The 13,363-nt window shown below is 39.9% G+C and overlaps 1 protein-coding gene and 1 non-coding gene across 2 annotated transcripts; one reads left to right on the top strand and one right to left on the bottom strand.

The window, feature by feature from the left end:
• Nucleotides 1–4,533: 4,533 nt before the first annotated feature.
• On the top strand, nt 4,534–4,638 carry LOC113860368. The gene has a single exon (XR_003503821.1). It is a non-coding gene; the product is annotated as a small nucleolar RNA R71 (small nucleolar RNA).
• A 2,907-nt stretch (nt 4,639–7,545) lies between these two features.
• On the bottom strand, nt 7,546–8,301 carry LOC113859487. The gene has a single exon (XM_027492248.1). The coding sequence runs from the start codon at nt 8,299–8,301 to the stop codon at nt 7,546–7,548; it is 756 nt and encodes a 251-aa protein (XP_027348049.1).
• Nucleotides 8,302–13,363: the final 5,062 nt, after the last annotated feature.

Below are 13,363 nucleotides of genomic sequence, written 5' to 3'. Positions count from 1 at the left end.
TATGCTGTTCTATGAGCCCAAAGAGCGTCATCAAGATGCTTGCTCCAGTCTTTCCTATTTGGCTAAACAATCCTTTCTAAAATCTTCTTAATTTCTCTATTGGAGAGCTCAGCCTGCCCATTGGTTTGGGGGTGATAAGGTGTAGATACTTTGTGCAATACTCCATACTTTTTCAGTAGAGTCTCAATGGTTCTATTGCAGAAGTGGGTACCCTGGTCACTAATCAAAGCTTGAGGTACTCCAAACCTACAAAACAAATGAGTACGCACAAAATCTGCAACCACTCTTGAATCATTAGTTCTTGTAGGCTTAGCCTCTACCCATTTAGAGACATAATCTACAGCAAGCAAAATATATAAGAAACCAAAGGAAGGAGGAAAAGGACCCATGAAGTCTATACCCCAAACATCGAATACATCACAGTATAAAATGGATTGTTGAGGCATTTCATGCTTCAAGGTGATTACCCCTCCAGTTCTTTGGCATTTCTCACATGTAGAACACACTTGCCAAGAGTCCTTGAAGATTGTAGGCCAATAAAAACCCGCATCCAGTACTTTCCTTGCAGTCCTTTAGGGCCCAAGATGGCCTCCTACAGTGGATGCATGACAGAAATGCAAAATTGATGCAGTTTCTTCCTCAGGAATGCATCTCCTAATCACTTGATCACTACAGAACTTCCACAAATAGGGATCATCCCAGAGGTAATGCTTGGCATCATTCTTGATCTTTTCCCTTTTACTCCTTAGTGCATCTGCTGGAAAAACTCCTGCAACTAAAAAATTTACAATATCAGCAAACCAAGGCAACTTTGAAGTATACAACTCTAATAATTGCTCGTCAGGGAAATCACCTTTTAGAGGAGTGAGTTCAGGGACTCCCTCTATCCTGCTCAAATGATCCGCCACCAAATTTTGTGCTCCACTTCTATCCTTTATCTCTACATCAAATTCTTGAAGTAGAAGCATCCACCTTATTAGCCTTGGCTTTGAATCTGTCTTTTTCAAAAGGAACTTAAGAGCAGAATGATCAGTAAACACCACAACCTTTGACCCTAGCAAGTATGATCTAAATTTATCCAAAGCAAATACTATGGCCAATAGTTCCTTTTCAGTTGTGGTATAGTTACACTGTGCAGGATCCAAAGTCCTAGATGCATAATAAATGACATGTGGATCCTTACCAAACCGCTGTGCTAAGACAGCACCCACAACAAAGTTGGATGCGTCACACATGAGCTCAAATGGAAGTGTCCAGTTTGGTGGCTGAATGATGGGGGTTGTGGTCAAGGCTGTCCTTAGGCAATCAAACGCCTCTTTGCACTTGGCTCCAAACTCGAAATCAATATCTTTCTGCAGTAACTTGGAGAGAGGAAGGGCTATCTTGGAAAAATCCTTGATAAAGCGCCTGTAGAAACCTGCATGGCCAAGAAATGCACGGACCTCTCGCACACAAGAGGGGTAAGAAAGCTGTGAAATGACATTAAGCTTAGCAGGATCTACCTCAATTCCCTTCTCAGATATTATATGACCTAAGACTACCCCCTGCCTAACCATAAAATGACATTTCTCAAAGTTTAGAACAAGGTTAGTCTCTATACATCTTTATAAAACTCTATCCAAGTTTCCTAAACATGTAGAAAATGATGACCCATATACAGTGAAGTCATCCATGAATACTTCAATACAATGCTCAACAAAATCAGAAAATATGCTCAACATGCATCTTTGAAATGTACCGGGAGCGTTGCAAAGCCCGAATGACATTCTCCTATATGCAAATGTACCAAATGGGCATGTAAAAGTGGTCTTCTCCTGATCCTCAGGAGCTATGCATATTTGAAAATAACCTGAGAATCCATCTAGGAAACAGTAGTGAGATTTACCTGCCAGGCGCTCCAGCATCTGATCTATGAAAGGTAGAGGAAATTGGTCTTTCCTGGTCGCCTGGTTGAGCCTCCGATAATCAATGCAGACTCTCCAGCTGTTCTGCACTCTAGTGGACAGGAGCTCATCCTTCTCAGTCTTCACAACTGTAATCCCTGACTTTTTGGGCACCACCTGCACTGGGCTCACCCATGTGCTATTTGATATCGAGTAGATGATGCCTGCCTAGAGTAGTTTGGTGATCTCCTTCTTCACCACCTCCAATATGATCGGATTTACCCTCCTCTATGGCTGTCTTACTGGCTTGGATCCTTCTTCCAGCAAAATCCAGTGCATGCACAGGGAAGGGCTGATTCCAGGGATGTCAGCCAAGGTCCAACCAATAGCCTTTCTATGCTTCCGAATCACATCAAGCAACTACTCCTCTTGGTCCTCATCAAGCTCAGTGGAGATGATCACAGGGAGTTTCTCACCTGTTTCCAAATAAGCGTATTTTAAATGCTCAGGCAAGGGTTTAAGCTCCAAGGTGGGAGGCTGCTCAACTAAAGGCAGTGCTTTAGCACTTTCATTTGAAATGATTTCTGCAACATTTAAACCACAAGAGTTAGATTCAATTATACTTGCTGTACTCAATGAACCACACTCTAACCCTTTTGATTTTTCGATGTCATTAATGTTAGAAGTTGCAGAATCTAAATCCAGAAAATCAGCAATACAAATATCACACAAAGATGACTTAGTACAATATTCACAAATTTTAGTATCTATGGTATCTATACAATCAGAAAAATCAACGAAAGAGTCTCCTAAAAATTCAGCAAAATTATCATCTATCAAGCTATCAAGAACATCAATGTGAAAAACTGAATGCTCCTCAGGTGAGTGCTTCATAGCATCTAGTATGTTGAAGCGAACCACACTCTCTCCAAACTCCATAGTGAGAGTTCCAGCATGCACATCAATTTTGGTCCTGGCCGTCTTCAAGAATGGCCTCCCTAAGATGATTGGTGCAGCTTCTTTTATTGGCTCTTCTTCTTGCATGTCCAAGATGTAGAAGTCAGCAGGAAAGATCAAGTCATTCACTCTCACTAGAACATCCTCCACAAGGCCGGCTGGATTAGTAGTGCTCCTATTTGCTAATTGGATGATGACACCCGTGGGCTGCAATGGTCCAAGAGACAAAGATGTGAAGATAGATAAAGGCATAACATTAATAGATGCACCTAAATCAAGCATGGCATTATCTATCCTATTGTTTCCTATAGTGCAGGGAATAGTAAACATCCCTGGATCTTTGCATTTCTCAGGCATGGAAGTTTTCTGCCTCTCAAAAAGAGCTGATACATTTCTCCCCATGTTCACTCTTTCATTACCCTTTAGACGCCTTCTATGAGTGCTTAAGTCCTTAAGGAATTTGGCGTACTTTGGGATTTGCTTGATAGCATCTAACAAGGGGATATTGACTTCAACTTTTCTGAAAGTATCCAGAATTTCTTTATCAACCTCTTCTTGCTTCTTGCTGGGCTGAACCATTCTTTGAGGGAAGGGAATAGGAATAGACCTCCCCTCCTTATCTACCACTTTTGGTTGACATGGTGTGGGCATAGGTGCAGGCTGCTCTTGGCTTTCAACTTCTCCTTCTTCACCTTCTGCAGCTAAAGTGCAACTGGGATCCTTTTCAGTAGGCATTTCTGGCTCTTGCATCACCTTACCAAATCTCAAGGTAATGGCACTCACATTCTTTGGGTTTGTGACAGTTTGTGCAGGGAGATTGCCTGGGCCTTGAGATTGAAGTTGATTAAGGGATGAAGCAAGTTGACCCATTTGATTCTCCAAGGTCTTGATACTTGCTTGAGTCTGTTGCTGGAAGGCTTGACTCTGTTGTTGGAAATTGAGATTACTCATGGTGAGTTGCTTCACAAGGTCTTCCAAAGATGATTCATTCTTTTGAGGTGCAGCGGCTATTGAAGAAGATGCTTGATGGTGCTGTTGAGATGAAGATGAGGGATGGTGATGTTGCTGGGCTGAATATGGCTTGCTTTGTCCAGCTTGATGCGGTTGGAAATGGTTGTTAGTTGGTTGGCTAGAGCCTTGATGCTGTGCATTTCCTTCCCACCTTAAGTTAGGATGGTTCCTCCAATCGGGATTATATCTATTGGAAGATAAATCCCAACTTTGTTGTTGCTGCGGCTGCTGAAAAGGAAACTTATTAGCATAAATATTAGCAGCATAAGCTTGAGGATTACCTTCCGAAGATTCAGTTTCCTGTAATGTGGGGCAACTATCAGTGAAGTGATCTGTAGATGAACAAATCCCACAAAGCATTGTTGGAATGGATGGAGGTGGAGGTGTATATGCAGTAGAATTCTTTTGGATGGATGCCAACTGTTTTACCATAGTAGCCAACTCATCTAGTTTATGCTCCAGCTTGTGTGAATCTGAAGTTTGAATTTCATTGACACTTCTGGACATAATGAAATTTTGCCTTGTAGCAAACTGTTGAGAGTTAGCTGCCATATTCTCAATGAGGTTTCTAGCGGCTGCGGGAGTCTTGTCAACTAGGGCTCCCCCACTAGCTGCATCGATCATGCTCCTATCCATTGGGTGTAAGCCTTCATAGAAGTATTGGATTAGGAGCTGGTCACTTATCTGATGATGGGGGCAGCTAGCACAAAGTCTCTTGAAACGCTCCCAATATTCATACAAACTTTCCCTCTCCAGCTGCCTAATACCACATATTTCCTTTCTTATTGAGGCAGCCCTTGAAGCAGGGAAAATTTTTTCCAGCAACAATCTCTTGAGGGTGTCCCAACTTGTAATAGAGCCAGGTGGAAGATAATACAACCAGTCTTTAGCCAAATCCATAAGAGAGAATGGAAATGCCTTCAATTTGACATGCTCCTCAGGCACACCTTGTGGTCTCATTGTAGAGCAAACAATATGAAATTCTTTGAGGTATTTATGCAGATCTTCACCTGCAAGACCACGAAATTTAGGTAAAAGATGGATTAGGCCAGTTTTAAGAACAAAAGGGGCATCCACATCTAGGTATTGGATACATAAAGTCTGGTAGGTCACGTCCGGTGCGGCAAGCTCCTTAAGTGTCAAGTCATTTTCTGTCATTTCTAAAGGTTCAGAATTTAAAGAATGCAGAGAAGAATATATAGAAGATGGAGAAAATGGTGAAGATGGTTCCTCGATATGTGCAGAATTTTGTCTACTAAGGTTCCTAAGATTTCTATGGAATGTCCTATCAATTTCAATATCTGGAGGATATAAATCTCCCGGATTTGATCTGGTCATTCATTAGGAATTGTCTATGGAAATTTGAAAAGAAGTAAACTAATGAAGCAGTAAAAATGCAGAAAAATTCAGATGACAATTATGCAGAAAAACTAACATCTAAGTGCAGTAAAATAAAGTATTAACACCAAACAGCAAAAACAGAAAGAAATTGCAAACTAGGGAATGAAAATAGGCAACACACAAACACAAATTCTGCAGAATTATGCAACAGAAACAGGGTAATTGCAGTAAACAAAAATACAGTGTGGTAAACTAAAATGCAGAAATCAAAATTCAAACAATATGCAGAAAACAGCAATTGGTTCTACCTAAATGCAAGATATCTCTACTTACCTATGAAACTACAACTATACTAAAGTATTCACAATGCAGAAAACGAAAATGAAAACAGAGCAAATAACATGTTTATGAAAAATCAACACCAATGTCCCCGGCAACGGCGCCAATTTGATGATGGTCTTTTTCGAGGTGTTTAAAAGATTTGTCGTAAATCCTCAACAAAATTTAAACAAATTAATGTAATACTAGGGTAACCCTAGATTGTCTCCCATGAACATTGGTTATTAATCTTCATTAAACATGTTGAAGGCATAAATTAAACAAGCAATTAAAATGGGGGGTTTTGTGGTTTCAAATCAAAATAAAGAGCAATGAGCAAATGAGTTTAATTAATTCAAACAATAGAAAACAACAATCCTTAGTTCATCCACATAGATTCTATCCTCATTCCACTCAAGATTTAACATTTATCCTTTCTTCCATGAATTAGGTTAATTTAACAAGCGAAAATCAACCTTATGTTCCCAACAAAATTACGCAATTTGTTAGGCTCTAATCTCTCATCCCAAAATTACGCAACCTTAGAATTAAACCTAGGATTAAGCAACCCTTAGTTTAGAATCTCCTTAAAACGAAATTAGGGTTAATTGAGCAATACTCCCCTCATTCACCATTAATTCAATTCAAGAGATAAGGAAGAAGTAATTCATGAAAGAAAGGAATTATATTATCATTAAATTCAAGGAACTCAAGAACCCATGTGAATTCACTAAGGATTACACAAACTTAGCCCTCCATGGAAGTGGGGGTAAAAAACGCAATTGGGAAATGCAGAAACCTCATTAACATTAATGTAAAAGCAAGAGAAATGAGAAACCAAACCCTAGGTTGGACCCTTGGCTGTCACCCAAGGTTGCCCTATGCTCTGGAAAATATTCTAAATTGAGTAAAGAAGAGAAAAAGTTCAAAAAGTGTAAGAACCCTCTACCCTAATTTGGTAAAAATCTATTTATACTAAAGCTGGCGCCCTCCAAAGTAGTTACTCTCATTCTTTCATAGTAAACACGCGCAGCATCAGTTGAGTTTTGCCTCTCTGGAGTGATTACTATGAATATTCATAGTAATCACGTGCAACACTGGGACATTTTGGACTCTCTGGAGTTGTCACTATGAATTTTGATAGTAACTACGCGCAGCACCTTCAATTCTGCATGCTCTAGAGTGACTACTATGAATATTCATAGTAACCACGCGCATGTTTGGTTGATTCTGGGCTACTGTAGTTGTCACTTTAAGCTTTGAAAGTGATCACTTTGGTCCCTTTGCTGGAAGTGGCTTGCTGTAGTTGTCACTATCAATATTGAAAGTAGTTACTTTCACCTCAAATTCCTCAAAATCCAATAATTCTTCAAAATAAGCTTGGGGATTCCTGCCATATTATTCAAATGATCAAAATATGTAAAATAAACTATCTAAATTCATGTAAATTAACAAAAAACTAAGAAACCTATATTATTTAGCCTAATTGGAATATTCATCTTATTTACACTATCTAAGTCTATTCTTTTCTATAAAAAGTAATAAATGATGTATAAAAATGTAGTAAAATGTAGATTCATCAACTGCCATCTCAGCCTGAGTCTAATCCAAGGGAGCAATGCAATGCCATCACCTTTATAAGTGGTAAGAAATTGCAAGAATTGCAGCCTGAGATTGATAGCAAACTCTATTTCCCTCTCAGGTGGCAGCTTAGAAACATCTTCAGGAAATACCTCCAAGAAATCCTTTACCACTAAAATATACTCTGGCTCCACCACACTTTCGGCCTCCATCGAAAACATCACCATAAAGGCCTTGGCGTTCACCGTGTTCTCCCATGCACCTTGACTCATAAGTCTTGGGGCCTCGGTCATTACTGCACAGAAGATCCAGGTCTTCTCTCTACAATCTAGTAGTACATGGTTGGTAGCCAGCCAATCCATTCCTAGAATTACATCCACTTGCGAAAGAGGTAAACAAATTAAGTCCACCTCAAACTCCCTACCATGTACATTATCGAACACCCCAGGCATACCTATGACGTCACAACCGGCTTACCCGTAGGGGTAGTCACCACCACATTACATGGCAATTTAGCTACATACAGATTCAAACTTCTCACACGGGCCACAGACACAAAAGAGTGCATAGCACTTGAGTCAAACAACATATCAAGTAATCTACTTTTAATTACACATTTACCTTGAATCAGTCCCTTTGACTGTGAAGCCTCTGCCCCACTCATAGCAAAGACTCTCCTGGGGATGCTCGACTTCAGCCCCGTGCTCCCTCTTGACTCAGGCCTTTGAGCTGTACTAGTACTGCCACTCCTCTTGGCGGCCCAACACACATCAGCAGTGTGCCCCGACTTCCTGCAGTCCCTCACCATGTGTGGCCCTCCACACCTGAAGCACTTAAGCGGCCCTCTGAAAGAGCTTGATCCTGAACCACTCTCACTGCTCTTCTCTTGAGATGAACTTCCTTGAGACTTAGAGCTGTTTGAAACTGAATACGGTCCCCTTGAGAACCTAGGGGTTCTTCTATCTTGTCTCACTGGGCTGACTCCCCTAGTGTCCACCGTCTTCCCTCTTGAGTTAGCTTCAAAAATTCTGCTCTTGCTCACCAGGGTGGGCAAGTCTGTCAGCTGAAACACACTGACCACAGCTCGGATGTCCAGCCTCAATCCATGCTCAAACTGAGCACACAGATCCTCCTCTCCAACACCATGCTGATAATGAGGCCAGTGCTTCATCAGCTCCTGGAACTTAGCTGCATATTCTCCCACAGTCATACTTCCTTGCTTCAGTTCAAGGAACTCCCTAGCTTTCTGTTTCCTCAAATCTTGGGGAAAGTAGTTCCCTAGGAAGATGGTCTTGAACGCTTCCCACTAAATATAGTTGTCTTCCTGTGGCAGGGTCTGACCGGCAAACCTCCACCAGTCCTCAGCCTCCCCACACAGCAAGTAGGTGGCGTAGCCAACCTTGTTCTCCTCACGACACCCCATTGCATTGAAGATCTTCTGCACATCAGCCACCCACCGTTGAGCTCCTTTGGGGTTGAATCCACCCTCAAACCTTGGAGGATCATGCCTAGTGAAGGCAGATAATCCTCGATACTCAGCTGACTCTCTGCCTTGATTGTGCACCATGGCTTCTAGAATCTGAGCCATGCATTCCATGAGGTCATTGGTGCCTCTAGCTCCTCTACCTCTACCTCTACCTCTACCAGACATATTCAATCTAGCTACTGATGAATCCATATTTTACTAGTATTTTACAATAGTTTTTAGTGCAATTAATAAAGAAAACATGCTAGAAATAGTAGAAAACCCTTAAAAAAATAATAAAATATTGCATGTCACTTTTAAACACAGTTATTTTAAAATTCATTGATTTTCTATGTAAAAAGTGACATTTCAAGTATGCTTTTGTAGGGAATTCTGAGTTAAGTTCATGAGGATTGGATGATCAAGGAAAAATAGAAGAAAAGTAGCAAAAAATTGGAGGAAAGAAGTTGATAATCGAAAAACAGCCTATGAGTGATCACTTTCGCGCGAAAGTGATCACTCCAGAACCATAAAATGAAGAAGTACTATTTTCAACAAAAGTGAACACTTTGAAGTGCGCGTGGCTACTATCACCAGCAAAAGTGAACACGCGCAAGTGAAAATGAAGAATTAGCCTCTGCGTGATTACTATTGCTGGAAAAAGTGATCACGCCAGCAGAGCGGGAATTCTATAAAAGGCAGTTAGCTCAGGAATTTTGGAGTTTTTTTGTTCATTTTTTATTTTCCATTTGTTTTTGTTGTTGAGAGAGTCAGAGAGGGAGATTGAGGACGAACACCAAGCTTTATTTCTTGAGAGATCAGATTGGAGATTGGCTTGAAGATGTTTCTTCTTTGTTCATTCTCTTCTTCTCTTCTCTTCTCTTCTCTTTTTGTAATGTTTGCTTAAACTCTTTGTGGTTAGGAATTGTGAATCTGAAATGGAAGTGTTGAATTGATTTTGGATCTGAACTTTGAGTTTTGGATTGGATTGAGTGATTGATTCTGCTGTTAAAGTAGTGATTGAATGGAAATTTAATCAACTAATCATAGAGGAACTCTTATCAATGGGAATTGAATTTGTTTCTCAGATCTGAATTAATTGCCAAGGTTATTGGTTTCTTAGGGATAAGATATCTTAATCTTGCAATCTTTTGGTTTCTCAAACTTAATGCAGCATTTGATTGGATTAGATCTAAGGGATTAGAGTAATTTGATTAGATGTTAGATTCATTGAGGCAAGGGATTGTCCTTTGATTAATATAATGTGAAACTGATTGTCATTCCATCTAAATGCTTGAAAGTTCAAAACTTTATTGATTCAATGTTGAAGTTTTGGTGAAACAATTTCCTAACTACTCTTTCTACATCTGTTTACTATATACTTTTGTACTAACTGTTCTGTTTTACTTTCTAATTTCGTTTTTGATACATTCATACCAATTCCATCTGAAATTTGTAAAGCTCAACTAATTGTGATCTTGTGAAGTGGTAATTGAGAACTTTATTCCCTGAGGACGATACTTGGAACTCAATTTGATTCTAAGATTTTTTTTATAACTTGCTACAACAATACTAGTACACTTGCTAGTCAGTTTACCTTCATTGCAACAGCAGTTGTAAATAGTGTGACAGCTACAACAAGTTAACAATCACATTCCAGCATATTATAGTTCAGGAAAACAAAATAATCAACACTTATCTTGGACGCTTCACCCGATACCCCAGTTCGGTTTGGATGAACTGCTCTAATACCAAAATTGTAACCTAGATTTTTAATTTCAATTAAATAATAATTTTTGCAAATTTGAATAACCAAATTTTCATAAGATATTTGGAAATAAGAGAAGGGTTACAAATTAATATCAAATAACCGCTACAAGACTAGTTCAATTACAACATTTAATAAAATCTAAGTTTTATAGCAGTCCATCTGTCCTTCACTAGCTTGATGCTGATCGTTTTGATTACCTGAAAAATGAATGTAAGAGTGAGTACTTTACATTACTCAAAACACACAAATAACTATAGAGCCTCACCTCCAAATCAGTTTAACACATCACATATACATAATCGCAGGCAGTATTATCACACAGTTCATTCCAGTACAACACCGATGTACTCGTGGCATCCACAGCATGTCACAATCATGAATACAAATAATGACAACAATCCCGTGCATGAGCATGCCATCCATGCTCACTGTGGCACTGTGATCACAGATTCACACCATGAATGGTCACCGGTTACCCCCGCCTCACGGATACTACATGGGCAGTCACAGGTTGCTCAGCAAAGGTAGTGGTCAGAGGTCTAGTCAAGAAGAGAGTGTGTGGCCCGTACTGCACCCGTTCCACAGTCGGTGTCACCACCACTCTCCCTTCCCCAAGGTATTTCTACCGTCCTCATCTTCCATACCCCTAGTGTATCACAGAACCATTCACAGCACATTATAGCGGCGCTAATGTAACGCCCCGATTTTCGTAGCCTAATTGTTATCTGATAGAGTCGTGAATTTCTCGCAGTTCCGACCTGCCACTGTCGGAATAGATAGTTAGATATTATACTCGAATCGATCGTCTCAATTCGTAGAGAACCCTGCATTTTAGAATGACTGCATGCATGATACTCGGTCCCGACATCGTCCAAAAATCCCTAATCTTGTTCCGTTGTGAATTTCAAGAAAATGCTTTGAAAATTGTGCCAAAAAGTGTTTTTACCTTTACTTTTCAAAAAAGTTACTTTTGCCTCAAAAGACGTGCAAAGTTAGTAATGATTACTTAGATTTTGCCATAATTACTTGGATCCTGTAATGATTGCACTTTTCGCCGTAATCATTACTTAGCTGTCGCAATGATTGCACTTTTTCATCATAGTCAGTGCCGAATCTTCCAAAATCTATTTCTGGCCAATAGAATTTCATGCAAGTGTCTCGTTTTCCGATTCGAGGACGCCTTGAAATTTGAAACTTCCTTTTGTGTTTTTCGAGGAGTCGCCATTATAAATTTTACCTTTTTCGGAATTTGTACCAAGTCTCATCGCATTTATGACGACCAATCACATTGCATGCAATCTTAGTTTTAGAAAATCCATGCAACCTAAAAGTTTGAACCCTTGAACCGCGTGTGTGATCTTGTACTAACCTAGGCCAATTTCCATTTTTGGTAGCCGAAAATTCCACACTTGTTTCTTGCCGAATTTGTTCATTCAACCTTATTTTGTTAAAATCGTGTGCATAGCTTCATGAAATCCTATCCCTAGTTTTCATTGGCTGACCGAAAATTCCATGCTTGATTCTTGTCACTTTGCACACAAAATTAACACATTCTCCTTGCTTTTGGGAGCTAGAATCCGTGAGGATGGTTTCAAATATTCACAAGTCCCTAAATTACTATTCTCCTTGAAAGTTTGCACCCAATATTCCCTTGGACCCCTCACCCTTCACGTCCACTTTTGCACCATGGGAAACATGCAAATTTAGAAGCACACTAAACCAATTTCAGCAAGCAAAGATACCCTAATTAGCCACCCAAAACCGTGTGCACACTTCTAATTTTTACAAATTTCTAAACAACTATTCACTTGAGATTTTGTGCCATTCTCCTTTCACACTATTCCTTGCCTTATGGAAACCATACAACATACCAAACTCAGCAAGCTAACTATCCTAATTGGCTGCCCCAAAACCGAGATTCCCTAACCCTTGCACTCACCTCACTTTGTCCCAAAACACTCACACTTTGCACTCAACACACTCTTCAACTGTGAGCACTTCTTCCTCACTTTGCATCCATCACACCACCAAACACACGCAACTTTCTCTCAATCTCACCCATTCTCTCAAAGACTAAGCCGAGAGCCACCATCCTCTCAAGCACTCTTTTCCCTTCCTTTTCTCAAGGCAAAAACCGAGAGGACCAACCCTTCCAAGTTCCTCCATTTTCGTGCAAATCTCTCAAGGTAAGCCGAGATTCCTTTCCCTTTCTTTTTCGTTCAAGCCTTGGGAGCCTTGGGAGTTTTGTCCAAGAGTTCATCTTTTCATTCCCTTGAGTTGGTGGTTTCAAAGGACACTTTTGATGGAGAATTTTGGAGTCTTTGGTGCAACCTTTTCTCGGATTCAGCTTTGAACTTGAAGATCTTGGAGTTCAAGCCTTTTCTTCATCCATTTTTCACGTCCAAAACAAGGCAAGGGGGAGTTCTCACCTTGCTTCAATTTATTTGCCATTTTCTTTGTGTTTTTCGTGATTGTACCATGAAAGCTCTATACTTTGCCTCTTGGAAATCTTTGGTGATGTGAATGAATCCTTGCATGATGGTTTTGGAATTTTCTTGCCTCAAAGTCCTAGTCTTTACCCTTGCATGTAAATTTACCCTTAAAAGTTACGATTTTTATGATTGCATGCCCATTTCTCTTTGAACCTTGTCTCGGTTTTTGACTTGTACATTGCTGAAATTTTATTTAGAATGCTTCCAATACTTGAAATGGTGATTCGAAAGTGTGTGCATCCATGGCAACCCTTGCATGTTGTTTTCCATTTGGAAAGTCTTGATTTTTCCTCTTGCATGTGTTAGATCTTCAAAAAGTTTCCATTTGTTGGCCTTGCACGTTGATTTCATATAGTGGATGCCTCGGTTTTGATCTCTTTGTGCTTGCATTCTTGTTTAAAATGTACCCTTTCTTTGGAATAGTGAAGTCGTGACCTTGCATGGCTATTTGAACCTTGTTCCTTGCGTTTTTCTCCTTGAATTCCATATCTAATGAAATCGGTACTTGGATGATGTTAGGAAGCGAATGCATGTTCATTCTAAA

Source organism: Abrus precatorius, unplaced genomic scaffold (assembly GCF_003935025.1).
Source record: "Abrus precatorius isolate BTA unplaced genomic scaffold, Abrus_2018 Scaffold2, whole genome shotgun sequence".
NCBI lineage: Eukaryota > Viridiplantae > Streptophyta > Magnoliopsida > Fabales > Fabaceae > Abrus > Abrus precatorius.
This window is presented reverse-complemented; position numbering and strand designations above follow the sequence as displayed.

Excerpts from the sequence above, each read along its gene's own strand:
- LOC113859487 (XM_027492248.1), bottom strand. The coding sequence starts at position 8,301 with ATGACTGTGGGAGAATATGCAGCTAAGTTCCAGGAGCTGATGAAGCAC.